Source organism: Cinclus cinclus, chromosome 27, assembly GCF_963662255.1.
Source record: "Cinclus cinclus chromosome 27, bCinCin1.1, whole genome shotgun sequence".
Taxonomy (NCBI): domain Eukaryota; kingdom Metazoa; phylum Chordata; class Aves; order Passeriformes; family Cinclidae; genus Cinclus; species Cinclus cinclus.
The window spans coordinates 4,784,159-4,810,866 of NC_085072.1; the positions used below are offsets into that span (position 1 = coordinate 4,784,159).

Below are 26,708 nucleotides of genomic sequence, written 5' to 3' on the forward strand. Positions count from 1 at the left end.
GAATTGAAATGCTGTGGAGTTCTCGAGTGGGTGTTGGTGACATGACCGGACTAAATCCCTTCTTGGAAGCCTTTGACCTGGTCCCACTTCCCTACACCAGCAGGGTCATCCCCGAGCACATGGCACGGGATTATGTCCAGACGGTTCTGGAATATCTCCAGTGAGGGAGACTCCGCACCCTCTCTGGGCACTCTGTTCCCTCACAGGAAAGAAGTTCAGGAGGAACCTCCTGAGCATCAGTTCCTGCCCGTTCTCCTGGTGGCATCGCGGGGTCCCGGAGCAGAGCCCGGGGCTTGCTCTGACAGCGGGAGGGCAGCGCGGCCCCGCTCGGGCTCCCCCCGGCCCCGCTCGGGCTCCCCCCGGCCCCGCCCCGGCGCTTCCTGCGGCCGCCCCGCCCCGTGGTCACGTGCGCGCTCGCCCGCTCGGGGCTCGGCTGGCTCGGCCTGTGCGGGCGCTCGGGGCCCGGAGCGGCGGCGGGAGCGCGGCGGGGCCGGGGGCGCTCGGGCCCGGGGCGGCGGCGGCGGCGGGACGGGACGGGGGGAGCCCGGCCGGGCCGTGAGGGCGCGGCGGAGCCTGGCGGCGGAGCGGCCTGGGGGCTCCCCCCGGCGAGCGCGGGCCGAGCGGGCCGGGCCGGCGGCCGTGGCGGGGCTATGATGAGCCCGCTGCGGGGCTCCGCACCCCCGCGTGTCCCCCAGGCAGGTCCGGCCCGCGGCTGAGAACCCCCCACCGGCGGTGAGTGCGGGCGGCGGGGCCCGGCGGGGCGGGCAGGCCCGGGCCCGCCCCTTTCCCCCGCGCTGGGGCTGCGCCGGGCCGGGGAGGGCGCGGGGCGGCGGCGGGGCCGGGCCCGAACCCCGGTAACGTCCCGGTGCGGTCCGGCCCGGCGGGCTCCGCTCCCGGCGTTCCGGGCCGCGCGGCGGGCGCTGCCCCGGGGGGAGGTTGGGCCTGCCGGCGTTGTGTTTCCCACCGACTCTGTTTTTACAGTGCCTGGGAAACAGGCCTGGGGACGGGATCGTAATTTTCGCAGGGTCTTCCCACTTCCTGCGCTCCCCCCGATCCTCAGTATTGTTTTCGTCAGTACAGGGTTTTTTTTTTTTAGCCTGGAGAAAAGGCGGCTCGGGAGTGACCTTATCACTTTCTGCAACTCCCTGAAAGCAGGGTGTAGCCAGGTGGGGGTCGGGCTCCTCTCCCGGGTAAGGAACGGCAGGACAAGAGCACAGAGTGTTTAGTTGCGCCAGGGGAGGGTCAGGTTGGACAATAGGAGGAATTTCTTCACTGGTCAGACATTGGAACGGCCTGCCCAGGGAGGTGGTGGAGTCACCGTCCCTGTAGGTGTTTGAGCAACTGGACTTGGCACTGAGTGCTCTGGTCTGGGTGGCAGGGTGGTGTTTGGTCACAGGCTTGGACTTGATGATCCCAGAGGTCCTTCCCAACCTAATTGACTCTGGGATTCCTGTTGTGTCCTGGGATTCCTTTAGCCCTTAGAGAGCTGGATAAAGAGCCATGTGCTAATTCCACTGCACAGCCTCACTTGGTGATGCCCTTAGGAGCAGCAGTTACAGAGGGTCCCTTCCACATGGTGTTGAAAAAATGCTCATCATTCTGGTTTTTGCACAGATGGGAGGATCTTGTCCATTGCAACCTGCTGCCCCTAATGAGTTCTCTCCTTTTCCAGGTATGGCCTCACAGCTGCAGGTGTTCTCCCCTCCGTCAGTATCCTCGAGTGCCTTCTGCAGTGCCAAGAAACTGAAAGTGGAGCCGTCTGTCTGGGATGTTTCAGGACAGAGCAGTAGTGACAAGTATTATACCCACAGCAAAAACCTCCCAGCAGCTCAAGGGCAAGCCAGCTCCTCTCATCAGGTAGCCAATTTCAGCATCCCTACCTACGACCAGAACCTCCTCCTCCCCGCTCCCTCCGTCGAGCACATCGTGGTCACCGCGGCCGACAGCACCGGCAGCAGTGCCACAGCGTCCTTCCAGAGCAGCCAGACCCTCACCCACAGGAGCAACGTTTCTTTGCTGGAACCATACCAAAAATGTGGATTAAAAAGGAAAAGTGAAGAGGTTGACAGCAACGGTAGTGTGCAGATCATTGAGGAACATCCACCTCTCATGCTGCAAAACAGACCTGCGGTGGGTGCTGCGGCCACGACCACCACGGTCACCACGAAAAGCAGCAGCTCCAGTGGGGAGGGGGATTATCAGCTGGTCCAGCATGAGATCCTGTGCTCTATGACCAACAGCTATGAGGTCTTGGAATTCCTGGGACGAGGGACGTTCGGGCAGGTGGCAAAATGTTGGAAACGTAGCACGAAGGAGATTGTAGCCATCAAAATCCTGAAGAACCACCCTTCCTACGCCCGGCAGGGCCAGATCGAGGTGAGCATCCTGTCTCGCCTGAGCAGTGAGAATGCTGATGAGTACAACTTCGTCCGCTCCTATGAGTGCTTTCAGCACAAGAATCATACATGCCTTGTCTTTGAGATGCTGGAACAGAACTTATATGATTTCTTAAAGCAAAACAAATTCAGTCCGTTGCCCCTGAAATACATCCGGCCCATCCTGCAGCAAGTGGCTACTGCCTTGATGAAACTGAAGAGCTTGGGTCTGATCCATGCTGATTTGAAGCCAGAGAACATCATGTTGGTGGATCCTGCACGCCAGCCCTACAGAGTGAAGGTGATCGACTTTGGGTCAGCCAGCCATGTGTCCAAGGCCGTGTGCTCCACGTACCTGCAGTCACGGTATTACAGGTAAGCACTGCCCCTGCTCGCTGATCCAGGTCAGGCTGATCCTGCTGGGGTTTCCTTCTACAGACACTGAGCTCTTCTGTCTAACCCCAGCTGAGGGGCAGCAGGAAATCATCAGCTCTGCATGTTTCCTGGAGACTTCTTCTGAAAGTTGGATATAATAATAATAGAATATCTGCCATGCAAGGGTGGCCTAATCTGCAGCCCAGCACCTTCCTTCCCCCCCAGATCAGTGCACTAAATTGCTTTTACCCTGTCCACTGGCTTGTGGTACTGTATGAAGTGGCAAACTGGAGAAGCAGCAGGGGAGTGTTAAGTAGTGCATTTGGGGTCGTCTGCCATGATCTGAAACTAGTCCATTAACCTTGAACATTTAGAAGGGAGAGAAGTCAAAGGGCTGCCAATTTCTATTCACTCTTGTTTCTTCTGATTCCTCATCCTTGTCTGAACCCCCTTCATGAGCACATGACTTCCTGTGTCAACCCTAGCTAAGTCATGCTTTCATGGAACCTGCAGCTCCCTTAGAGAAAGATCTCTGCTTCCCTTAGCAATGTGTAGAGATGTCTTCTACCCTACTCCTGCCCAAGAATTAAAAATAAATTATGGGCAGAAACGTTAAAATTCAGAGACTGAGCTGTGTTGTTTCTTCCAATTATTCCTCCAGCTTGACTCTGTTAAGTGTGTATTTGAATTTAAGTAGCAGCAGACTTCAATAAATGGATGCAGAAAGAACTTCTGGCTTCAAAGAGCCGTGAAGAGTCTGTGCTGTGTTGTCAGGGCTGCTTTGGGTGGAATGTGAGCTCACTTGATGCAAAACTCAGAGCTAGTATCTAGTCCTTCCAGCTGGGACCAGACAGGACTGAGACGCTCCACCCCACCCTGTGTCTCTGCCCTGTTTGATGTCGTCCCTGGCTGCTCACTTCAGTTTTAAAGCCTGGCTTATTGTAGGTTTGCTCTGCTCATCCCTCATGCTCCCTGTGTGCTTGCTCCCTTTGTTTTTGTGTTGTTTTTCTTTTTAACTCTTAACACCCAGTAGCAGCTTTCCATGACATTCCTTTCATGTGATACAGACTTTTCTTAATCCATTGCTCATGATCTTTGCTCAGCTTGTTGGCACAAATCTTTCCAATTCTGAACTATTGATTGTTATGGTTTTTTGGTAGCACAGTTGTCCCCTATGCCCCAGAGCTCTAAAAATGCTCACTCTCTAAAATACACCATCAATTTTGTTGTTATTGCATGGAAAGAGGTGACCACTGGTCAGGAATCTGCTCTATCTGACTTGTCACACGTGTCAGCAAAGCAGTTTGGGGAGGCCCATGGTTCCCTCCAGCTTCTGGTATCTCAGAAAACAGATTTAGCTGAGGAAAAGCAGTGAGGGGTGATAAGAATCTTCCAGGGGCTGCAGGGAGGGGAATTCCTGCTCCATCTGTGTGTGGGGCACTGGAGTCCCAGCCCCTTCCAGCTCCCTGGGGTGACTGACTCTGCCAGAAAGGCAAATAACCTGGGATTAGGTGGCGTTGGACTGTCTGCTTGGCTGGAGTGAAGAATGCTGTGATGTGGAAATCTAGTATTTAGTGATCTGTAATTAGTGTAATGGTGATGATTACTAAAATCCATAATCTAGGAATTTACAGAGAGGGTGCAGAAACCAGCTTGTTGTGGGAGAACTGGATTGCTTTACCCATATTCACATTAAATGAGTGTTCAGATGAGTTCCAAGTTGGAATTTTTTCAATGCTGTGTTTAATGTAAGAGCATAGACCAGTTCTTCATATGCTTCCCTGTCAGCCACTAAAAATAAACTCTGTGCTCACTTTTTAGCTTTCAATTCCTGTTACTGACACTTAGGTAACCTCTGTTGTAGAAACGTTTAAACCAGCCACACTCAAGTGGTGTAAGATGGATTTTCTGATTTATGTACCCTTCAGGAAAATACCTTCCTTTATTAATTCCTGTCTGTGCTGTTGGAGGTGATCCTGTCCAGCAGCCCAGCTGGCTCAGGGGCTGGCTGTCCTGCTGGCAGTGACACCTTGCTCCAGGTACAGCTCTAGCAGCACTGTCCTGTTGGGGTGTCACGCTGGGTTTGTCAGGACAGGTGTCAGGGCTGAGGCAGGATCCCTTCCCCACAGACATTGCTGCCTGACCCCACTCAGGAGGGGCAGTGCTACTGCTCACACTTGAAAGAGTGAGTAGAAGTGCCCACGAAGAATTCTTTGGCTCTGAAGCCCATCATGAAGTAGGAGTAGATCAGCTGTCTGCAGTGAACAGTTTCTGTGGCAGTTCTAGGATGTTTGTGCAATAATTCCTCACCTGAAAACGAGAATACCATCCTCAGGTGAGGTTGCTTTTGTTCTGGGGGAGGATGAACAATGGAAAGAAACCATGCAGAAATAAGAAATCCCTGGAGTACAGACGTGGATCTGGGGGATCTCCCTGCTGTACAGAGTGGGGCTTACTCATGTCCTGTGTTACATGTGAGTGCAGCCATCCCAGGAGTTTTACTCAGCTCCCTGCCTCCTGGTGCTGCCTGTGGGCCAGTGTGGAGCACAGACTGAACAATTTGGGCCATGAGAAGGTGGCCCTGAGCACTTGGGGAGCTGCAGAGTTTAGGAGTATCCATTTCTCACCTCTGCTTTGGGCTCCATGACCTACTTCTGTCCCAGCCATGCTGGCCTGGGGAGCAGCAGCGCCTGCTGCCAAGTCTGGCTCTGCTAATCCAGCTCTCTGCACTGCAATCCTGCATTGCTGCACTTGCACAGGCTCTGTGTTCCCACCATCCCAAAGCACAGGTGTCAACATGGGGTGTTTGGAAATGCTGGGAGGGAGTCTTTCAGTTTTCTGGGGCTGCTGTGAGTCCTTTCTCTTCTGGGAGTGCCTGAGTGTATTTGTAAGCTTTGGGAGGCAGTGCTTGGCAAGCATCTGTGCAAAGAGTTTTGTTGATTTTATTTCAAAGATCTTAAGATGGTAAAATCACTTTAATCTCTGGCAGAGCAGCTATGGAAGTGACCTCTGCCTGCTGTCCTGGTTCAGCTCACATCTCATAAGGCTGCTAATTGCAGTGGTGTAAAAGGAGATGAGAGAAATTCTGATTTCCCAGCCCCGTCCTGCAATCAGAATGAAATCAGGTGGCTCACGAGAAGTTTATTTATTTAGTTGCAGGGAATAAAATACAAGACTTTGCTTTCATAATGGTATTGAGATTTAGGAATACGTGAGTCTATTCCATCCTGGAGTTAAAGACCTACAAGCTGCCACAAATCTATTTCCATTGGAATTGGTGGGGCTTTTTTAGCACACTAGAGAAGGATTAGCATGCTCTGCCTATTCCACAAGCCATCTATATTTTAATTTGTTTGCCAGTCCAAATGCAGCATTCCTTATATGACAGGTCTGGGTCCTTTCTGAATTGGAAGTTCCTGCATCAGGATAATCAAGAGGGGCAGTACAGTTTGTTGATGATGTCTTATAAAGTAATGGCAAGGGGGGTTCCTGTGTAAATGAGTGAACTGCATTTTTTTCTACTTGTGAAGTGAGAGGTTCCTCTGGTTTGCACCTATTATCCTGTAGAAAGTTCTATCCATTCTAACATATTTCCTTAAAATGTAAATGTTAGCAGGACAGTCAGCATTCAAATATCAGGTACTGCTTGTATTTGCATAATCTTATATTTTCACATGTGAGAAACCTTTCCAAAGTCAACAACTGCCAGGAACAGCCAAACAAGAAGGTAGAAACAGATCAGTGTTGAGTAGAGAGTATCATTATGTCTTAGCTTGAATGATCTGTTATTCTGATTACTGAAGGTCTATCATGGCTCTGGTTTTGGGGGCTCAGACATAATAAAATCTGGATAATAAGGAATAAATGGGACCTCACTGCAACCGGCAACTGGTTCAGCTGTTTATCTTTTTTTATAGAATCCCAGACTGGTTTGGGTTGGAAGGGAGCTTAAAGCTCATCCCATCCCACCCCTGCCATAGGCAGGGACACCTTGCACTGTGCCGGGTTGCTCCAAGCTCAATCCAACCTGGCCTTTCCTGATCTTGTGCTTTCTCAGGTGCCCTGTGCCTGAGCAGCTGGGCTGAGTGCCTTTGTTTTGGAGACACCTGTGTAGACACCTAAAACAAAAGATGCATCTGTGTCACCACAGCACAAAGGGTGATTAACAGGGGAGTCACTTCTTGCCGTGGACAAACAGTTGGGAGGTTGAGCAGTTGAGGAGGGTGAATGTCAAATTTACTGACACCTGTACATTACACAAGCCCTGGTTTTTAGAATTCTGTAGAAGGCTCAGAGCTGGTTTCAGTCTTTTTTAACAACTGAAGTGTCCATAGTATAATACCAGAAATGCCACACAAACCCTGGGGCATGACCAGGAAATGGATAGCCTGGAGTTCAGGGCTTTTCTCTCTTCCTTTGCTCTTGTGTTAGTTATGCATGGTGAAGGTCAAGGCTTTCGTATTTCCTGTACTTTCCAGAGTAAATTCCCACAGCAGCTCATGTGGAGTTTGCAGCACCTGGGGCTTTGTGCTCTATGCAAATGTAGGACCAGAATTTCTCCTGCCGGAACAGCCTCAGTTTGTTTCAGAACTCTGTGTAGGTGAAGAGCTGTACTAAAACATCCTTCTGTGTTATGAGTCAGCTCCAGACTGAAATCTCCCTGAAATTCCAACCTGTTAGAGAAGCGGACCTTGCTTGGAGTGTGAGCTTTTTTTATCACCTCCCCAAAAGGCTGGGCCAAACAGGTACATTTTCCATTAGGTGTGGTTGAGTGCACAGAAACCTGAAACACAACCTCCAGCTGGGCTCTCTGCCTCCATTTTAAACTCGAAACTCTCTGAGCAAAGCCTGCGTGAAAACCTGCTGGTAGAAACCCAGCAGCTCTCTGAGGAGCTCCTTTTCCTGGCTCTGCAGGTGCTTTTCTTCCCACATGAAGCAGGCAAGCCTCTTCTGCAGCTGCTTGCCTGGGGTCTCAGGACCTTCTCCTAGCAAAGTCTTTGTTTGCCAGAGCTTTCCTTCCCTTCTGTTAGGATAGGCTGGACTAGATTATCTTGAAGGTCTCTCCATAATTCTGTGATGCTGTGTGCTGTCTCAGGGAGTCCTCACATGCTGTCAAATATAATTAAAATGATTACTCAAGAAGTAACTTTATGCAACTGTGATATAAAGGCCTCCTAGGAGCTTGGGGGCACCGTGGCAATGAAAGAATCCACCAAAGTGATAAAAAGATTGGGATCCATTAGGCCACTCAAGGAAACAACTTCTGTTTTAAAGTGAACAATTTATATTCAAACAGATTTATTTGTGCATGGAGGAGTTTTACCCAGAGTGGTTTACAGGGAAGAAGTGCAGCTTTCAGAGTAAAAGATTTGACTTTGGCTTTTTCTTTCCTTTCCCTTCCCTTACCAGAGCTCCTGAGATCATCCTGGGTTTGCCATTCTGTGAAGCCATTGACATGTGGTCCTTGGGCTGTGTCATAGCTGAGCTGTTTCTGGGCTGGCCTCTGTATCCAGGAGCATCTGAGTATGACCAGGTGAGAGCACGTGGAGGATGTGGGATCTTCACATGGAACCACGATTTTCTGTGTTCAAACCCTCCTGAACCCTCCTGCCCTGCATCATCTTTCATCAGTGCACATTGCTGCTGTCTGAGCTCATTTTCTCTCTGTGATATTCCCATTGTCTCTGGGCAGGGAGCACAGAGTTCTGTGTGTTTTCACTTGAGCTGAGTGTATCCTGTCCACAAAAAGGGGCCAATTTGAGATTAACCCCTGGTTTCCAAACCCAAAAGCTGTTCAAACACCTTCCTGCCAAAGCAGGAGTGAGGTGTGTGTGTCCTGGTGCGAAACACCCTCTGTAATTTCACCATGAGGGCAGTTTTTCCATGTGGGGATAGAGCAAGCCTATCATTCCTGCCCTGTTAATACCTACAGCAACCCTCAGTTTTTATGCAAAGTGTGAGCCTCAGGCTGTCTTTGGAATCCAAGGGCAAGACTCTGAGAGGCATCTTGAACTAATTAGTCCTTTCTGTGGATACTTGGCATTATTACCTGGCCTAGTCAGTGCCTATAAAAGGACAAAAAGTCTATGAGAGGGAGTTTTTTTCAGAGTAGCTTTTCCACTGGGGTTTTTGTGGTGGGATCTCGTTACAGTGCTTGGTATGGTTTTCCTAATGTGATAAAATATATGAAAACTTACTAAGTTTGAAAACTTACTTGTCATGTGTCTTCCCAGCACTGTAAATTTCCAAAGGAAACACAGTGGCACCTTAATGAGCAGAATGAGTTAGAAAGTAGCTGGTGGTTTCCTTGTGCACTGAGTTTTGTGTAATTCTGAGAACCTTATCTGCTCGTGTAGGTGGCTGGGGAGGAGCTGCTTTTTCCATTTCTTAATGACAGGATTTTGCAGCCCTCTGTGATGCAGTGTGAGGTGTGACTTCATGGGGTTCATTTTGATGTCCCCTTGAAGACTGGGGATGACTTGACTTTCATGTTTTCTGAGATTCTGCAGCAGCAAGTGAAAGTTGAGGTAAAACTTGTGAGAGTACCTCTCCAGGAATGAGTTCATGGGCTGGCATGGGATTTACAGCTGTTTCTTTAAACACCCTCTGGCTGTAAAGGTAACGTTAAGTCCTGTAAAAATAGAACTGCTACCTGAATTATTGTGTAGATACAAGAAATACTCACGTGCAGATGCTTGGATCCACCTTGGCTTAACTGAGAAGTGAGCCCATAAATTCATGTGATCATAAGCTGTGACAGTGCCCTGTTTTGGCACAGTGGCATAGCAGGAGTTTGGCAGACAAGAAGATCTAAGGATCTCTAACTGATGGCTTGATCAAGGCATAGCACTGTGGAGTTTTACATCAATTTGCTATTTTCTTTCCTTTTGAGCATACCTTTTTATTTGTTTTCTCTTTACCGGTGTCTTACCAATACCATCACAAGGATTCAGGTGCACCTTCCTAAATTCTGAGCCTTTTTTCTTTTTAAAATGCAAAAATAAGTATATTGAATGTGTTTGAGGATATTTGGTCTTGGTTTCTTGGTCAGTGAGAGCTTTGCCATGACTTTATTCTGATTTTGTGTACCTAGTGTATTGTGTAGGCAGGCACAGCAATGTTGCTTGGATAATGATACCTTTAATTATTTATACATACATGATAAATTCTGCAGTAGTTTTCCCTCAAAATATGTATTTCTTACACTGATAACTGCCTTTAAAGCCTACAGATTGCTTAAATATACATTAGCCAAAAATATTTCCATAAAATAAGAAAGATGCATTTAAAACCTTAAATATTCGTGTGATTACAAAAGTGGCTTTATAAATACTTGGAATGGTCCCTTTAATTGTGCAGTTTTGAATATCTGGGCAGTTACAGGTAATTTCCTATTAGCTGTGAACAAACCTGGCTGTTAATTGCCCCCATTTGCTGTGAATTCTTGATGGGAATCCTCACTCTTGGAATTTTCTTTCCTAGATTCGTTACATTTCACAAACTCAAGGCCTTCCAGCGGAGTATCTTCTCAGTGCAGGAACGAAAACAAGCAGGTTTTTTAACAGAGATCCAAATTTGGGATACCCACTGTGGAGGCTCAAGGTTTGTCTGTCTCTTCCATCCCAAATGCTCTTTTATTCATTGAGGATTTGATAGAAATTCCCACCCAGTTTTGGTGTGCTGTGAAAGCATTGTGAGTGAGGATTTGGGGTCTGTGATTGCAGGAGCTGTGCAGAGCTCCTGGTGCTGCTCTGACAAAAGCAGCAGTGCATGATAGCACCAGCAAAGAGTGGGTGTTCCATCATTGAGATAATTGGGTGCTTATTATGGGCTGCTCATTCTCAGGGAAGTGTGTCATCTTGTTGTCATCTCCTGACAATCCAACCAGTAAAATATGGAGTATTTCATGATGGGTTTGTTAGTTTAACAGCAATCTGGTTATGGGTTGGCAGAGGACATGAAGGAATGAGATTTAGGCCTGATTTGCCTTTAAAGCTGAGCAGCAAAAAGAAGGGAATTTTGCCTTTCTTTGTAGAAGAGGGATTTAAAATATTTATAGCCTTTTCTCTTCCTAAATCAGAAAACTTCAGTAGTTTTGGTTAATGCACTACCCAAGGAAGCCTTGAAATGAAATCATCCTGTTGTTAATTCAGCTTTGCAATGAATGATTTTTCCAGCTGAGGGAGTGGGATCCCAGGGCTCTTTGGGTTTGAGCTGCTGATGTGTGGTGTGTCTGAAAGCAGCAAATGGTCATCTGCCTCAGCAATTCCTTGCTGCTTTTTCCTTATCAATGTACAGTATCTCAGTTTGTTCTGTTTTCTTTGGTAGACTCCAGAAGAACATGAGTTGGAAACAGGAATAAAATCAAAAGAAGCTCGGAAATATATATTCAACTGTTTGGATGATATGGCGCAGGTGTGTGGGGATCTTGGGACACAAATAACTCTTTTTCACGTTTAATTTAGTAACTTTAATTTTTGGGGGGATCTCTAAAACCGGTGCTCCTTTGTTGGAGCAACCAGTCCTCTTCCAGTGACAGTTCAGAGCACTGATGGAGGTTTACCATTGTGCCAATTTACATTAGAAATCAGTGGATGAAAACCAGTCAAAATGTTAATTATGAACCTGTTTGAAATGTTTTATGTTTTCTTATGTCCCTCAGTGTGTTGGACAGGAGTGTGCCCAACTTGTTCCCAGTATAGTAGAGCAATAGGAGAGCTGAGCCCCTTCAAATACATTTGTAGGACTAAACCTCTTATTAGACCTCTTTGGAAATAGTGACAAGAACTACAGATCATTCTTCATTTCCTCTTTAGAGGTGAAATGAAGGAATACCTGAGTGGCTTTAATATCATGAGGCCTTAAATCTTAAACACCAATTTTCTATTGCTTTTGTAGCTTTTACCATCAGGTTACATTTGTGCAGAGAAGGTGGAATCATTCTGGCTTGCCAGCCCCTCATAGATTCCCCCAAAACATGAGAGCATTTTGCCAGAGAGTGGAGAATGAAGCCTGGCTGATCCCTCTGAATAGACCCAGCTCCCTGCTGAGGAGAGAATTCCACATGCAAGTTGGACTTTCTCTCCTAGAATGAGCAAGGGAAAGGTGGTGTGTTAGCATGGTAATACCTGAAATTAGTCTGGCTGAGAGACAAATGCTTAAGAAATATTTCTGTGTGATGTGAAGTTATTGAATTGTTAGGCAGCAATTAGTTTGATGCTTGTGTGGTCTGCTCCCATTTGATTTTCCAGGTGAATATGTCTACAGACTTAGAAGGGACTGACATGTTGGCAGAGAAGGCTGACCGAAGGGAATACATTGATTTGTTGAAGAAAATGTTGACAATTGATGCAGATAAGAGAATTACTCCACTGAAGACTTTGAACCATTCATTTGTTACAATGGCACATCTGCTGGACTTCCCCCACAGTAACCAGTAAGCTCCCTTGGATGGGTTGTTTTGTTTCTGTATTTGCTGGAATCACAGAGCAGCACTTCCCAGCTTTCTGTCAGCGCTGTTTTCTGCAGTTCCTGGCTGATCTGAAAATAGCAATGGCATGTGCAAGGAATGGAATGTTCATAAGCTTCCTTTTCGTGTTTTAGGACATTCTTTGTTGGTTTGAAAGAACCTAATCCTAAAGCACGTGCATGAAGTTGGGAATCTGTCACATCTGTGTGCTGTTTTTACAAATCTGATGTTTTGCTTCTGTCATTCTGTTCCAGTGTGAAATCTTGCTTTCAGAATATGGAGATCTGCAAGAGAAGAGTGAACATGTATGATACAGTGAATCAGATCAAGAGCCCTTTCACCACTCACGTTGCTCCTAACACAAGCACAAACCTGACAATGAGCTTTAACAACCAGCTCAACACAGTACACAACCAGGTATAGCATCTTTCACCTATTTAATCCTCATAAAAGACATGGAGTAGGCTGATTTGGCACCTTCAGGCCAAAATTGAAACTACTCTCCAAAATTCATAGTCTTATCTCAAAGTCTGATTTCCAAAACTCAGGCCAAGGAACCTCTTTACTTCATGTATTGAAAATTTGTCAGTTCATCAACGTAAATAAATTGGGTGCGATAAATGGGTTTCTTTCTGTGTCGTCTTAAGCTTTTAACATCAAACATTTTCCAGGTGCTTTCCTCCTAGCTTAATATTGATGGTTCCTGTTGTTTGTTTTATTAACAAAGAGAGATAAGATTACAAGAGATAAGTGATTTTCTGTTTATTTTTATAGGCCAGTGTGTTGGCTTCCAATTCCACTGCTGCTGCTACTCTTTCCCTGGCCAACTCAGACGTCTCCCTGCTCAACTACCAGTCTGCCCTGTACCCATCCTCTGCAGCCCCAGTGGCAGGAGTGGCCCAGCAGAGTGTTTCCTTGCAGCCTGGAACCACCCAGATCTGCACACAGACAGACCCCTTCCAGCAAACCTTCATTGTTTGTCCTCCTGCTTTTCAAAGTAAGCCCAGAACCCTTTGTGTGATGCTGTGCTTTCAGTCAGTTAAGGCAGGAGAAGTTGTGATTTGCACTAAGCTGAGACACCCCAGAGTTGAGCAGAGCTCTCTGTGGGTGTCACACAGGGTTCTTGGATCAGATGGAAGTGTAGAACCAGGTCAGACATGTGCAGGCAGCTTGATTCCCTTCCAGGTCGTGCTGGAACAGGTGACAGGATCTTGCCTGCCTGGGTTGCAGGCTCCAGCTAGTTGCTCAACCAGTTTTTCCCCCCAAACTGAGCACAGCAGCATTCCACAGAAAGCAGGGAACAGAGGAGCCAGACCTGCCTGAAAATCGGTGTGTCTTGCTGTGCTTGTTATCTCAAGAGCAGATATCTGGTGTTTGAGCCTCAGTTCATAGCCCTGATCCAAGTTTTTGCTACCAGCAGATTGTCACAGGTTGTGGGTCAGTGAGCATAGCACAGGCAGCTCTGTTCATGCCTGTGTTCATCCTTAGGGCTCTGAAGTTATGCTGATACCTGGATTGTTTTAGTCGGGAGGGTTATTTGTGATCTCGGAACTGATGGTGTAAGGCTTGAACTTTAAACTTTTCTCAAGCAGGTGGGAATTTGGGAGTCTGTGTTACTGTTCCTGCAAACCAGACTCCACAGAGCCAGGCTGGTGGGGGCTGGCTGTCCATCATGGCCTTGCAGGATCCCAGGATGCAGAAAGATTTACTTCAGCTGATGCTTAACTGGGATTTTGTCAAAGCTTTCCTACCCCTTAATCTGACCCTATCCTCTGCCCTTACCTAGTAGGAATTTGATTTTTTGGGAACAAATGAAAGAATAATAAAGCAGCTTAGTGATGTATCTTGTCCTCCACAGCTGGACTTCAGGCAACTACAAAGCATTCTGGGTTCCCAGTCAGGATGGAAAATGCTGTCCCAATTGTGCCACAAGCACCTGCAGCACAGCCTCTGCAGATCCAGTCTGGAGTTCTCACACAGGTAAAAAAAACACCCCAAACCCCTCATAGGCTCAACTGCAATTCCACTGCAAATCCAGGAGAATCTGCCTGAATGCAGGGGGTTCTCAGGACCCTCTGAAAGGTTAAATGCTGGTCACTTCTACGACAGTATTTTCTTGTTTTGCTTTGTTTTGGTTTTCTGCAATATTTGAAGTCTGAGCTATTTTATGTCATGTGCCTCCCTGGTTTTAAGAGTTTGATTTAATAATGGGAATAAATATGTGGTTTTCAGCTGCTAAAAACAGGCTGTATTTTTCAGGCATGGACACTGCCTTACAGGCAGTGCTGGTCATTTTTGCCTACACTTTAAAATCGTGGCAGGAGAAATCATTGCTGTGAGAAGTGAGATCCCGGTAAACAGAGGTGACAACACAGATTACTCCTGCTAAAATTTCATCTTTAAATCAACAAAATTATTTCTGAATCCTTCTCAGCTAGTTATATTCTTAGTGTGAATTAATGTGTAGCAATGACGTATCTATGTCTGCAGTTTGCAGTTTAAGCAGCATGCAATACCAAAATTCACAAATCATTCTAAAAATGCTGTTTTAAATATTAGTAATGTGTCATAAATTAAAACTATTTTAATTTCCAAAAAGTAATCCTTTAATATACAATAAGTGCCTGGTGATTCACAAGTCTTATTTACTGAAAATTTGTAGTTGCCTTTATAATTAAGTGGTTTTTTATTTATTTGCATAGTTTTAGTTTCTGCTGGCATTAACAGGTACTCTGTTAGTTTTACTCTTCAGGCAGTATATTGCATTTACTGACCTTCTTGTAGAGGAGTAATTTTTAGTTTGTTCCAAGTATTTAGGTGGCACTCTGTGATTGCTGGTTTCTTTAGAATTAATGATACAGGTCACAGTATCCAAAAAGCAGAATCCACTTGAAGGCCTACCTGAATCCAAGAATGCAAACTGCACACCAAGAATCTAAATTTAATTAGACATTTGATGGACTAATACTTGTCTGGGTGGTTTCATCACAGATGACTTTGCTGTTTCCTGACACCAAAGTGTGCCTTCCATGAAATCCCATAGTTTACCTTTTCTCAAGGGTTCTGTGTGTGGATTTGAAGGTCTGACAGCAAGTGCAGGGAGCTGCCTGGGGTGCAGTCTGTGCCATGGCTAGTGCAGCGTGGCTGTCACTTGCCCTCTGGGACCCAGTAAAGTGCCAGTGGCTGAACTCACTTTGACTTTTGAACTGTGTCATCAGAGAGACATCCCGTCCCCAAATTTTTCCCCAGCTCATTTTGACTTTTGAACTGTTGTCATCGGAGAGGTCCCGTCCCCAAATTTTTCCCCAACTTGTTTTGACTTTCGAACTGTGTCACTGGGCTGGAAATTCCCAGTTCCTAATGCTCTGCTCAGGGCCGTGAAGGTGCCTGTGGAGGAGCTGCAGGGTCTGGGTGTTGTTGGTGTCGGTGTCGGTGCGTCCCTTCCCTCGCGGCGCGGTGCCCCTCGCCTGGCCCTGCCGCCCCGCGCACCGACCTGCACTGACCTTCCTCAGCTCGTGTGTTTCACTCACTGCCTGATCTACATTTCAGGGAAGCTGTACACCACTAATGGTAGCAACTCTTCATCCTCAAGTAGCCACCATCACGCCGCAGTATGCGGTGCCCTTTACCCTGAACTGCGCAGCCGGCCGGCCGGCGCTGGTCGAACAGACGGCTGCAGTACTGGTAATTGCCTCCCTTGATTGTGTTCACTAACTGAGTTTTTGTTTTAACTTAGACTTGCAGAGGGCATGGAAGCATGTGCCATCTTGTGGCTGTGTTCTTGCTACATCTTAATGTCTTGTTGTTTTCCTCCCCAACATTGCTGAAGCACTGTCTGACTCTGACGTTTAGTGTGGCTCTGTAAAGAATCCAGATCCATTGACTATTACCTCTGCTAGCCTAGTATTGAAAGCTCTTCTAAACTAGACCCTAGAAGAGTTGTAATTGTTCTTGTTCTTTGCTTACTCTCCTATCTTTGCCTTTTGATTGTGGAATACAAAGGAATCAGTCTTTAGCTTGACTCTGCTACAGGTACCTGGATGGCCAGAATTTGACCTACTTGGCAAGTTAGCTCCATATTTTGTTTGCAACACATGTAAAGCTGCTTTGTATGGAGAAATGTTTCAGATCATTAAGCACAGGCTAAAATCCCTGATGACAGAAAATCCTTTAATGTATTGCTCTAGCAGTTGATTTTTCTTAACCTCTGTTGAACATTGACAATAATTTTCTGGCCTTTTGTTATTTATAGCAAATCGCACATAGCTTGCTTCATGAGATAAAGATTCTGTTCCTCACAGATACTGTTCAGTTGATAGGTATTTCTTGGTTGAAATTAAAGGTGAGCTCTAGTATCCAAAATGGCAATAGCTAGCATTTAGGTCATTTGGAACAATTTTTTAAAAGGATGGGGGAAGGGAATGAACACACCTTTAAAAAGTGCATGTTTGTAAAATTGTCCTCTTCTGTATTCTGGCACCTGCATCAGAACAACTTTGCAAGTGCCACAGAGAAGTCATTGTAAAACTCCAGAATCAGATCAGTGAAGCTTATGAAAACATTGCAGTGCACTGAAGTGCTGGTATCCTCACATGTCCTTCAAAGCACATTCCATTGTGTGAACCATGTTGTTTCATGTGGCTTTAAAGTGATAGTTTGAATGTAATTTTCTTCTGAGAGGGAGGCCTCTGCTGAAGTAGAATTTTGCTCGAGTCGTACCTGTCCTGAAATTTAAACCCAATAATTTGAGTTCTTATGAACCAAGTGAGCTGCTCCCTGTTTCTGGGGCTGGGAAGGCAGGAGAGTGGGGTTCTCCTGGTCACAGCTCTGAGCTAAACAGACCCAGGGGTGCTGCTTCTTTCCTCCTGTTGAATTTTGTTTGCTGAACGGCTGCAATCTGGGCTCCAAAAACAGCAAGGGGTGACTATAGCAGAGCTTGGGACACAAGTGAGTTGTTAGTGATGTTTTCCAAAGTGTATTTGGGCTTTGATTCAACAGGCAAATTCTGTTCTGCTGTGTGTGTGCAGTGGACTTGAGATTCAACTCCCCTGTACAGCAGTAGAGATCAGAGCTGGCTGTCTCCAGACTCTGAGCCTGCGTTCTGAATTTCTCTGGAGGACTTGACTAGTTCTGTTTGGATTCTGGGAGCCTTTGGCGTGAATTTGCTCACCTTTAGTGCTTCCAACACTTCTCCCTTGCTGCTTCCCCTGAGTTTGCATTAGCCATTTGCTAAGCTTTGCATATTTTTGTCCTTCCTCTGTCAAAACAGTTCGTCGCTTGGAAGGCCCGATTTCTGCCTCTCATTGGGAATTTATATCTTGCTGTATTAAACTCTCTGCTTTGTCTTGTGCAGGTGTTGGCTTTTGGAAAGACGCATGGTGTGACTTTTAACATATTTCTCTTTTTATTTTTTATTTTTTCAATGTTATTGTTGTTATTATTATTCCGCTTATGTTGGCAGAGGTTGTAGCAGCTCTCTGCTTTGAAGGCTTCTTGTTTGGAACTGGTATTTGTACTAAGTGGATCTGTTACTTGCAGAGATGTTGAATTTGAAACAACAGGTTTTGCAGTTCAAGCTGCAGGAGAGAAAGCCATATATTATCAAAATCATGGAAACATTTCACTGTCAAATTTATTTGGACAGGAACATTGATAATATTAATGAATTGAACCCGCCTAAATTATCTCTCAGTGTGGCTTTTCTTAAATGCTTCAGTTGAGGTGGGTGAATTTCCATGATAACAACACCATCTCAGCTCTCTCAGTGTGATCCCTGCAAGGTAGAAAAGCAAAAGGGACCAAATTGGTTTCATATTTTGGGACCTTTCAGCAGAGCAGTGGTGTAAGTTTATGTTGAGAAAGAGTCCCAAGCACTGCTGCTGTGCAATACCTGGCTGCATGTGCAGCACGATATAAACACTGTTTTCTCCAGGCAACAGCAGTGATAAAAGAGATTAGCAAAATGTTGGGGAAGCTCATTCCTCTGGCTTTCTTGTCCTTGGGAAAACGTGCAAGGAGGAGCTGTCCCTCTGCAAGCTAACAATCCACCCCAGTGCATTTATTGCTTGGACAGATCTCTGCCTGCCCCTGCAGGAACTGAAGCCTAGTGAGCCTCGTGTCTGTGTTTGTTGTTTTGCAGCAGGCCTGGCCCGGGGGAACCCAGCAGATCCTGCTCCCTTCCACCTGGCAGCAGCTCCCAGGGGTTGCTCTGCACAACTCTGTCCAGCCAGCGGCCGTGATCCCAGAGACCATCAGCAGCAGCCAGCAGCTGGCTGACTGGAGGTAGGGATTGCAGGGCTCCAGCTCCCTGCCAAGTGGGAATACATCCATCACAGTGCCCACAGTGTCTCCCTTCCCCTCCCTCAGGGGCTCGCTGCAGCTCGTGGTTCCTGCAGTGGAGTCATGGGATTTGGGTCTCTTGTTTTTTCTCTGCTCCAGGAATGCACATTCCCATGGAAATCAGTACAGCACTCTCATGCAGCAGCCATCTCTGCTGACCAACCACGTGACGTTGGCCACAGCACAGCCTCTGAACGTTGGGGTTGCTCATGTTGTGAGGCAGCAGCAGAGCAGCAATGTGCCAGCAAAGAAGAACAAGCAGCCAGCACCGAGCACAGCCAAGTAAGGATTCCTTGCTTCCTTTCCCAGTCCTAGAAAAGCCACAAGTTTGTTTGTGGGGGTTGCCTTTGTGGCGTGAAAAGCACATCTTGTGATCGAAGAGGCAGTGAGGATGTAACTTTATTGTGCTACAGTTGCATTTAAAGATGTCTTGGCCTTTGTGCTGTAGTCACTGATTTAAATTACATTAATTTCAGGGAGTGCGAGGCCATGGTTGACCAAGTGCTTTACTGTCCTGGTCAGAGGGCTCTTACACTCCCAGGGTGTTGGTGCCATAGCAATGCAAGTGACAGAGCTGTTGAATGAGGGGTGGCAGTTCCTGGCAGTGTTCAGGTGGATCAGTCCCATGGATTGGATCAGTCCCATCAGTCCCATGGTGGATTCGGAGCATCCCTGAGTGCCTTTGGGCTGTGTCTGTGGCACTTTGCTGTTTGAGTGTCTGCACTGAGGTTCTGTTTATGTAGGTATGTTTATGCATGTATGTTCCTAATGCTGTTTGTCCAAGCCTCTGACCTGGAGCTGAATCCTGCTGTGCTTTTCCTGCAGGCCCAGCTCATCTCTAGAGCCTGTGCCCACCCAGGTGTACTCTGTGATTGGGAGCAGCCCCCTGCGCTCCACCTCCTCCTCCTCCAACGTGCTGGTCCCAGTGCAGGAGCAGCACCAGCCCATCGTGATCCCTGACACTCCCAGCCCCCCTGTCAGTGTCATCACCATCCGCAGCGACACTGATGAGGAGGAGGACAGCAAATACAAACCTGCCAGGTGGGATGTTTGTTTAGCCTGTACTGGGCTGTGCTGGGCTCACCTCACACATCAGGGAGAGTGGGGAACACAATGTGTGATCCCTGGGCAGACTCAGAAGAGCTGCATAAGAAAGAATATTCCCCATCACATCTCTGTGCTGTTGTGCCTGTAGTTAATCTGAGTTTTATCTGACAAGGAGGGGAGGGTGTGAGATCCTAGAGGGAGATCTGTATTCTGGTGGGCAAAACTTGAATGTTTCCCATTTGCATTTTGTCTTTTTTCCCCCCGCAGTTTGGGTATGAAGCAGAGATCCAACGTCATCAGCTACGTCACTGTTAACGACTCCCCTGACTCAGACTCATCCCTGAGCAGCCCCTATGCCCCAGACCCCCTGTCCTCGCTCAGGAGCACTGGGGGAGCCCTGGAGCTGCCCAGCAGAGCCCCTGCTGACAGCTCCAGCTCCCGCACCATCATCGTCCCACCCCTGAAAATGCAGCTCAATGACTGCATTGTAGCCACCCAGGCTTCAGGTGGGTATCTCAGCATGTTTTGTCAAGCCTCAGGTGTTTTCCTGTCCCCGTGACATCTTCATCCTCACAGTTTTGCACTTCCACAATGGGTTTTTCTAAGCTTTAGGTTTCACAGCTGCTGTTGTGAAAGCCTTGGTCTGTTTTCATAATAATTAATGATTAATGATTAGATTTACCTTTCATTTGCATTTGGCTGCATTTAGGAAGATCTGTAAACATTCCTGATGATTTCTTAGTCACATTTGAAATCGTAATTAAAGCAAAGTCTCTGTGACAGAAACATTCAGTTTGGTGCCCAGAGCTGGTTACCACCAGCATGGGAAGGGGAGGAATGGACTAAGCCTGTGCCATCTTCCAGGCATCCTGAGCAGCACCAGTAAGACCAAGCCAGTGGCCTCGGTGAGCGGGCAGGCGTCGGGATGCTGCATCACACCCACGGGGTACCGCTCCCACCGCGTGGTCACCAACGGCGTGCAGCCCCTCAACCTCAGCCAGGTGAGCCTGCCTGCCTCTGCTGGCCTCGGGGCTGCTCAGAGCTGCTTTAGGAATGGGTGAGGCAGGGAGAAAGGCTGGCTTGCACAGGGTCAGTAGTTGCGAGTGGTAATTCTTTGGAGATGATTGTGTCCTGGGGTGGTGTAGGGTAGGACAGGCTCTGTGGGGGGAGTACAGGGAGGTTTCTCAAGGAAAAGGATTTGTCCCTCTACCAGAGGGCAGGAGAAATAAGTGTGGTTGTGTCCATAGTCTCTCTTTGTGCTCCTTGTCACACCTGACTCACAGCACATCCTTCTTGCCACTCGGGAGGGTGACACCCAGATCCAGCTGTTGAATTAGAGTAACTTTGAAGGCACAGTATGAGGAAATTCTTTAGTTCTTTTCCTTTCTCTAGACCTCACAGAGTTCCAACCAGTAGATTTAAGACTGGGCTTTCTCTCTCACACTGACGTTTGGCACCTGACGTCTTTGAATGTTTCAATTCAAAGATTGGTTTCACTTCATTTTGTGTTAGTGCTTTGGATCACACTGCAGCAGCCTCTCAGAGGAGAGGGGGTGTTGTTACCCCTGCAGTTCACTTCTGCCATGGGCACCGGACAGGTTTTGTGGTGCTAAAACAGGGCAGCCCTGCTGCCACCCTCCCAAGGTGCAGAGGAGTAGGTGTGTGAGGAGTTGTGGGGCTGGTCAGATCTAGGATCTGCCTGCACTTGTCCAGCTGTGGTACCCCCCGAGTGGCACTTTGGTCCCTTTGTAGAGGAAAAGTGTAACCTTTGTCCCCTTCTCAGATCCGCGGGAGGGTGTCACGAGGGAGGATCTGCAGGTGTGTCCGGGGGATGGAGGTGTCCATCAGTGGGCTCTGGCTGCCCCTTGCTCACCTGAGCTAACCTCATTTACTCCCTTCCCTTGCAGAACCAGCAAACCACAGTGCTGGCCTCCCAGGAGAGAAGTGGCAATGCTGTCCCACGCCGGCAGCAAGCTTACGTGGCTCCCCTCACATCAACGATTTCTCAGGCTCCCTACACGTTCCAGCACAGCAGCCCAGTGCATCCCCACCTGGCAGCAGCCACGGCCAGTGCCCACCTGTCCAGCCAGCCCCACATGTACACTTATGCCCCCACCAGTGCTGCCACTCTGGGCTCCACCACGTCCATCGCCCACCTGTTCTCCCCTCAGGGCTCGTCACGCCACACCACCTACGCTGCCCACCCCAGCACCCTGGTGCACCAGGTCCCTGTCAGCGTGGGGCCCAGCCTGCTGACGTCTGCCAACGTCCCCCCTGCCCAGTACCAGCACCAGTTCGCTCCCCAGTCCTATATTGGTGCTTCCAGAGGATCTGCTATTTACACTGGATACCCGCTGAGCCCCACCAAGATCAACCAGTACTCCTACTTGTAGTTAAGTGAAGCACTGTCCTGAGAGGGGCTGAGAGGTTGGAGAAGGATTTCAGGTGAACCTTTGCCTGGGAATGACTGCCTGGTTCGTGTTTCTCCCTGATCTGGTTGTATGTTGTTCCCAAATGTCTCTGGTGAGTTCAGTCACTAACTGAGCAGCATGCTTTGTTACCAGTACGAGGGTCACTAATTAAGTTTTTAAAATTTTACTTACTTTTTATAGATGCTTTTAAAAAGTTCATGGTCACATTTATTTAAAATTGTTCTGTTGTGCTAATCAAAAGGGGTGTCAAATCAGTGTCTCAGAAGACAGATCCTAATGTCTTTTTTAACTTGTGTAACTTAAACAAAAAGATTTGCAGATTCTATTTTAGCAGCTTGCACAAATCCATGTTGCCACTAAAAATGTAGTGCATGTTTATCTCATTATGTTGCTGGGGCAGTTTTAAAATCAGATTTACTATTTTAACATCTGTTCTCTAATTCACTTTGTCTTTAACAAATTGCTGGTTCTGCAAAAGCCATTACATCTCCATATATGTTTCTGTCAAAGGTGTTTTGTTTACTCCTCTGCTTTGTTTAAGGACTGGTAGAGGCAGCTGCCTTATGCCAGCAACATGATACATTCAGGAGTCCTGTAAACCCTGGAGTCTGCTTTGTTTTCTTGAAAATTCTCCATAGCCCAGCTGAATTTTTATTGTGTTCATTGCATAATTCTTCTAAGTGGTTCAAACTGTATTCAGGATCTCACTGTGTGACAGAGCTCAGCAGCTCTGTCAGGGTGGTGGTATTGTCTCCAGTTGAGAGTGAATAATGCAGCATTGCTCTAAAATTTGGTTTCTGCAGCTTATTAGATGCTGGCCCTATAATGGAGCTGGATTCCTTCACAGAAGCACAGGGCTTTGCTTTGTTCTGTTTTTCTCTTAATATTTTTGCCTCACGTGATTCATTTAGGAGGGAGATGAATTTGAAATACCATGAAACATCACTGTATTGATGTGTACAGCTTTTTATACTCCTGTGAGCGTATCCTCCTGGATATGTCAGCAGCTACTCTAAAGCGCTCTTAATAAGACTTGTAAACAGTACGTGCATGTAGGAATTGCAACAAAAGAAAAGAAAAAAAAACAAGACAAAAAAAGAGAAAGAGAAAGAAAAAAGGAAAAAAAAAATCCAGATTTTAAAGTTTATTACTGAATTTAAAACTATTTTAGAAGTTTTGTATTGGTGGTGTTTTAATATTTTACAGAAAATGAAATATGTACATATTGATTAGAAAAATATAACAAGCAAAACTTCCTGCTAACCCCAAATGTTCTGTCTTTGTAATCAAAATGTGTAGTGATTATACTTGAACTCTGTACTTAGTGTTTGTCTAATTCTTAAACGTTCCTGGGGATGGAAGTGTTGTATCCTTTGTATTTAAACCAAAATGAATTGATTCATGTTGGAATGTATGTGATATAATGCAATGGTTAGAGCTCATCACTGTAGCACTGAGAGAGGAGTAGAGCTTCACGAGAGGAAAGGATACCTTGGATTTGTTTTGCACAGGTATGTGTGATGAAGAGTTGTTTGGTGTGTCCCCTTATTGTAGTGCCTTAAATGATGATGTAGTGTGACTAGAGTTTACAGTGAGCTTGCCTTACGAGGGACCAGCAAGCCCCCGTCGAATTGAAGCAATTCACCCACCCAGCTTTTCCCCAGCCAGAGCAGCAGGATGGTGCAGAGCCCTCTCCCTGTCACCGCGCTCGTCCCGGCTCCGTTCTTGTTCCCAGTGAAGCGATGTCCCCTTGAAGCTTTCCCTTGAAATGGCACATGTACTGTTAGTGTCTGTCAGTGCATTTCGGATAAGGTAGTGCTGGGAATGCATTGGAATGTTTAGTCTAATATTGCAGAAGTGATTAAATACGTGCAATCACTTTTATTAGGTTTAGTGTAGCGTTACCTTCCCCCACAGGAATAGCAGACGTGTCGTGTAAAAATATTGCTAGCTTGGTGATAGAATATTTATACCAAAGAGAGCCTGCTGTAAAGCACATAATACCATTAAAAAGTTTTGTAATGCTACTGCTAATGTGGAGTTATTGGGAAGGTCAGTCAGCTGTAGCCCTAGCGTTCGGAGGAAATACTCACTTTGGATAATCAGTGCAGGTTTTGGACTACACTTTGTTTTCTCGGGTCCCTTGTACTAGGAATTATTTCTCATCTAACACATAAAATACCTTGTCCAAAAGGATGATATAAACTGGTTCGAGCAGTTGTGTCACTGCAGCAATAAGAGGTTTGGTAACCTTGAACCCCAGTTTATGTTCCGTCCCAGCAGGAAGGAGGCCGGTCCTGACCTGGCTGTGGCAAGAAATGCCCGAGGCATTTCTGCAAGCCCACGTTCCTGCTAGAAGGAAGGCTGGGCTGGCCTGAGGTGGGTGGACTAGGGAGGGATGGAGGGCTGTGGAACTGGACGGTAGCATTAGCCCACATTGATGTTCAGTGTGTTTGTAGTCGGAGCACTTCCGTGAGCGTGCAGAAAACCAACCTTGCTGTGCCACATCGTTGCTGCAAACGATGCTGTTTGTTGCTGTAGGCACTTTCTTGCTTTTTTTGACATTGCTTGTGTTCAGTACTTGCCTTGAGATACCTCTTGGGTACAGAGTTGTGCCTTTCCACCGAAAGGCAGACCAAGCTCCAACTCCCTGTTTCACAAATAGGACTTCATGGAAAACACTTCACTAAGAGGAAAAAAAAAAAGAAAAGAAAAAAGACCTCTAGCAAAATCTGCTAAAAATTTTGAGAAATTTCCCACTTTCCCCTAAAAAAAAGGCAGCTTGAAATGTCCATTTAGAGACCTTGTAACACAATTAATCCCAATCAAATGTATTCCCAAAGCACGGTGTCGTCTCCTCCACTGCCCGAGTTCCCAGGAGTGTTGGAACAGGGAGGATGAGATGGAGATTATGTAGGTAAAATCAAACGTGCTCCATTTGGAACAAGCTGTCAAGCAATACCCCAAAATTCCTCTGTGATAAACAGCAAACCCCACCCCAGCAGGGCCAGGGCCTCCCAGTCTGGCCCCAGTATATGATGCCCAATTTAGGTGTATTGTGTTCTGCTATAAGGTGATACATCCTTCTTCCTTGCATATCCAGCCTCAATTGGGTTCAAGAATTGACTCTCCTCATTGTCAGAGCCTGCTACACATTTTTGGAGAGAAATCTGCTATCTCTGGATAGGAATTGGCATCCTTTAATTTTCTTTACAACTAGTTTGGGATTCACCTTTGGAATATTTGATAGCCGTGGTCCCAGCTAGGTTTGTCTGTGTGATTCTTGAGCTGTTCAATCAGTTTTCTCTTACCTGACCTGTATTTGCAGCTGTGATAGCCCCTGCAGAGGCAACTCCTGAGGCTTTCCTGCTTAGCACCTAATTGATGGGATGCAGTAATTTACCTCTGACTCAGCAATTTCTTTTAGTACATGAAACTAAATTGCTTCTAAATGACAGGATTGGCACAGCCCTGCTTTCTTTTTTCTAATTTTATTTAAACTTCTGAATGGTGCCGCATGTCCACATGGTTGTTTGTTGCTAAACTTTATATAATGTGTGATTTCAGATTCAGCTTGAACTATATCTATCTCACTACATGTAGCAGTACATTATATGTAATGTTAGTATTTCTGCTTGAATCCTTGATATTGCAATGGAATTCCTACTTTATTAAATGTATTTGATATGCTAGTTACTGTGTAAAATTTAACTTTCTTTTATGGTTGTGCTCTTCCTTTTTACAAGCCGCTAGATACAGGTAGTTTCTGACAATTACTGATCTATGTTTGTATTGCTGATGTACTTAGGGGGTATGTAAAAATCATTTTAACAAAAGAAATAGATATTTAAAAATTTAATACTAACTATATGGGAGAAGGGTCCATTGTGAAAACATAGTTTATCTTTGGATTCAATGTTTGTCTTTGGTTTTACAAAGTAGCTTGTATTTTAAGTATTTTCTACATAATATGGTAAAAATGTAGAACAATTGCAATGCATCAATAAAAAGGGTTAATTTTCTGTACTCTATTCCTTTGGTCACTCGTTCTGTTAAGGGGAGCGGGAGAGGGATTTGGAGGGCTCCAGGAGGGGTTGATGGTGCGGGATGCAGATCCAGGGTATGGGTCCGGGATGGGGATGCGGGTTTTGGATGCGTGACGCAGATTTGGGATGTGGATGCGGGACCGGGATGTGGATATGGAGGTGGGTTTTGGATGCGGGATGTTGATTTGGGATGCAGCGGCACTAGGTGGCACACGCGCTCCACCGCAGCTCCGCAGTCCCGGCTCCGATCGGTCCCTGGAGCCTGCGGCCGGTGCCCGCAGAACCGCCTGGCTCTGCTGCATCCAGGGCACGGAGCTGGACCGACCATCCATCCATCCATCCATCCATCCATCCATCCATCATCCATCCATCCATCCATCCATCCATCCATCCATCCATCCATCCATCATCCATCCATCATCCATCCATCCATCCATCATTCATCCATCCATCCATCCATCCATCCATCCATCCATCATCCATCCATCCATCCATCCATCCATCATCCATCCATCCATCCATCATTCATCCATCATCCATCCATTGTCCATCATCCATCATCCATCCATCCATCCATCCATCCATCATCCATCCATCATCCATCCATCCATCCATCCATCCATCC

General features: G+C 46.7%; 1 protein-coding gene across 4 annotated transcripts; it reads left to right on the forward strand.

The window, feature by feature from the left end:
• Positions 1–515: 515 nt before the first annotated feature.
• HIPK1 (homeodomain interacting protein kinase 1) lies at positions 516–26,068 on the forward strand. Of its 4 annotated transcripts, none has more exons than XM_062509791.1 (16): positions 516–732; positions 1,673–2,750; positions 8,160–8,283; positions 10,233–10,352; positions 11,079–11,165; positions 12,002–12,186; positions 12,474–12,636; positions 12,994–13,216; positions 14,078–14,199; positions 15,769–15,903; positions 18,359–18,501; positions 18,658–18,840; positions 19,384–19,599; positions 19,873–20,111; positions 20,470–20,606; positions 21,513–26,068. In XM_062509791.1, exons 2-16 carry the CDS (start codon positions 1,675–1,677, stop codon positions 21,996–21,998), a joined length of 3,639 nt encoding a protein of 1,212 aa, XP_062365775.1. In that variant the 5' UTR covers positions 516–732; positions 1,673–1,674; the 3' UTR covers positions 21,999–26,068. The 4 variants fall into 4 exon arrangements, with proteins under 4 accessions (XP_062365775.1, XP_062365776.1, XP_062365777.1 ...); XM_062509792.1 differs by having other exon boundaries at positions 18,362–18,501; XM_062509793.1 differs by lacking the exon at positions 15,769–15,903.
• The last annotated feature ends 640 nt before the right edge of the window (positions 26,069–26,708 follow it).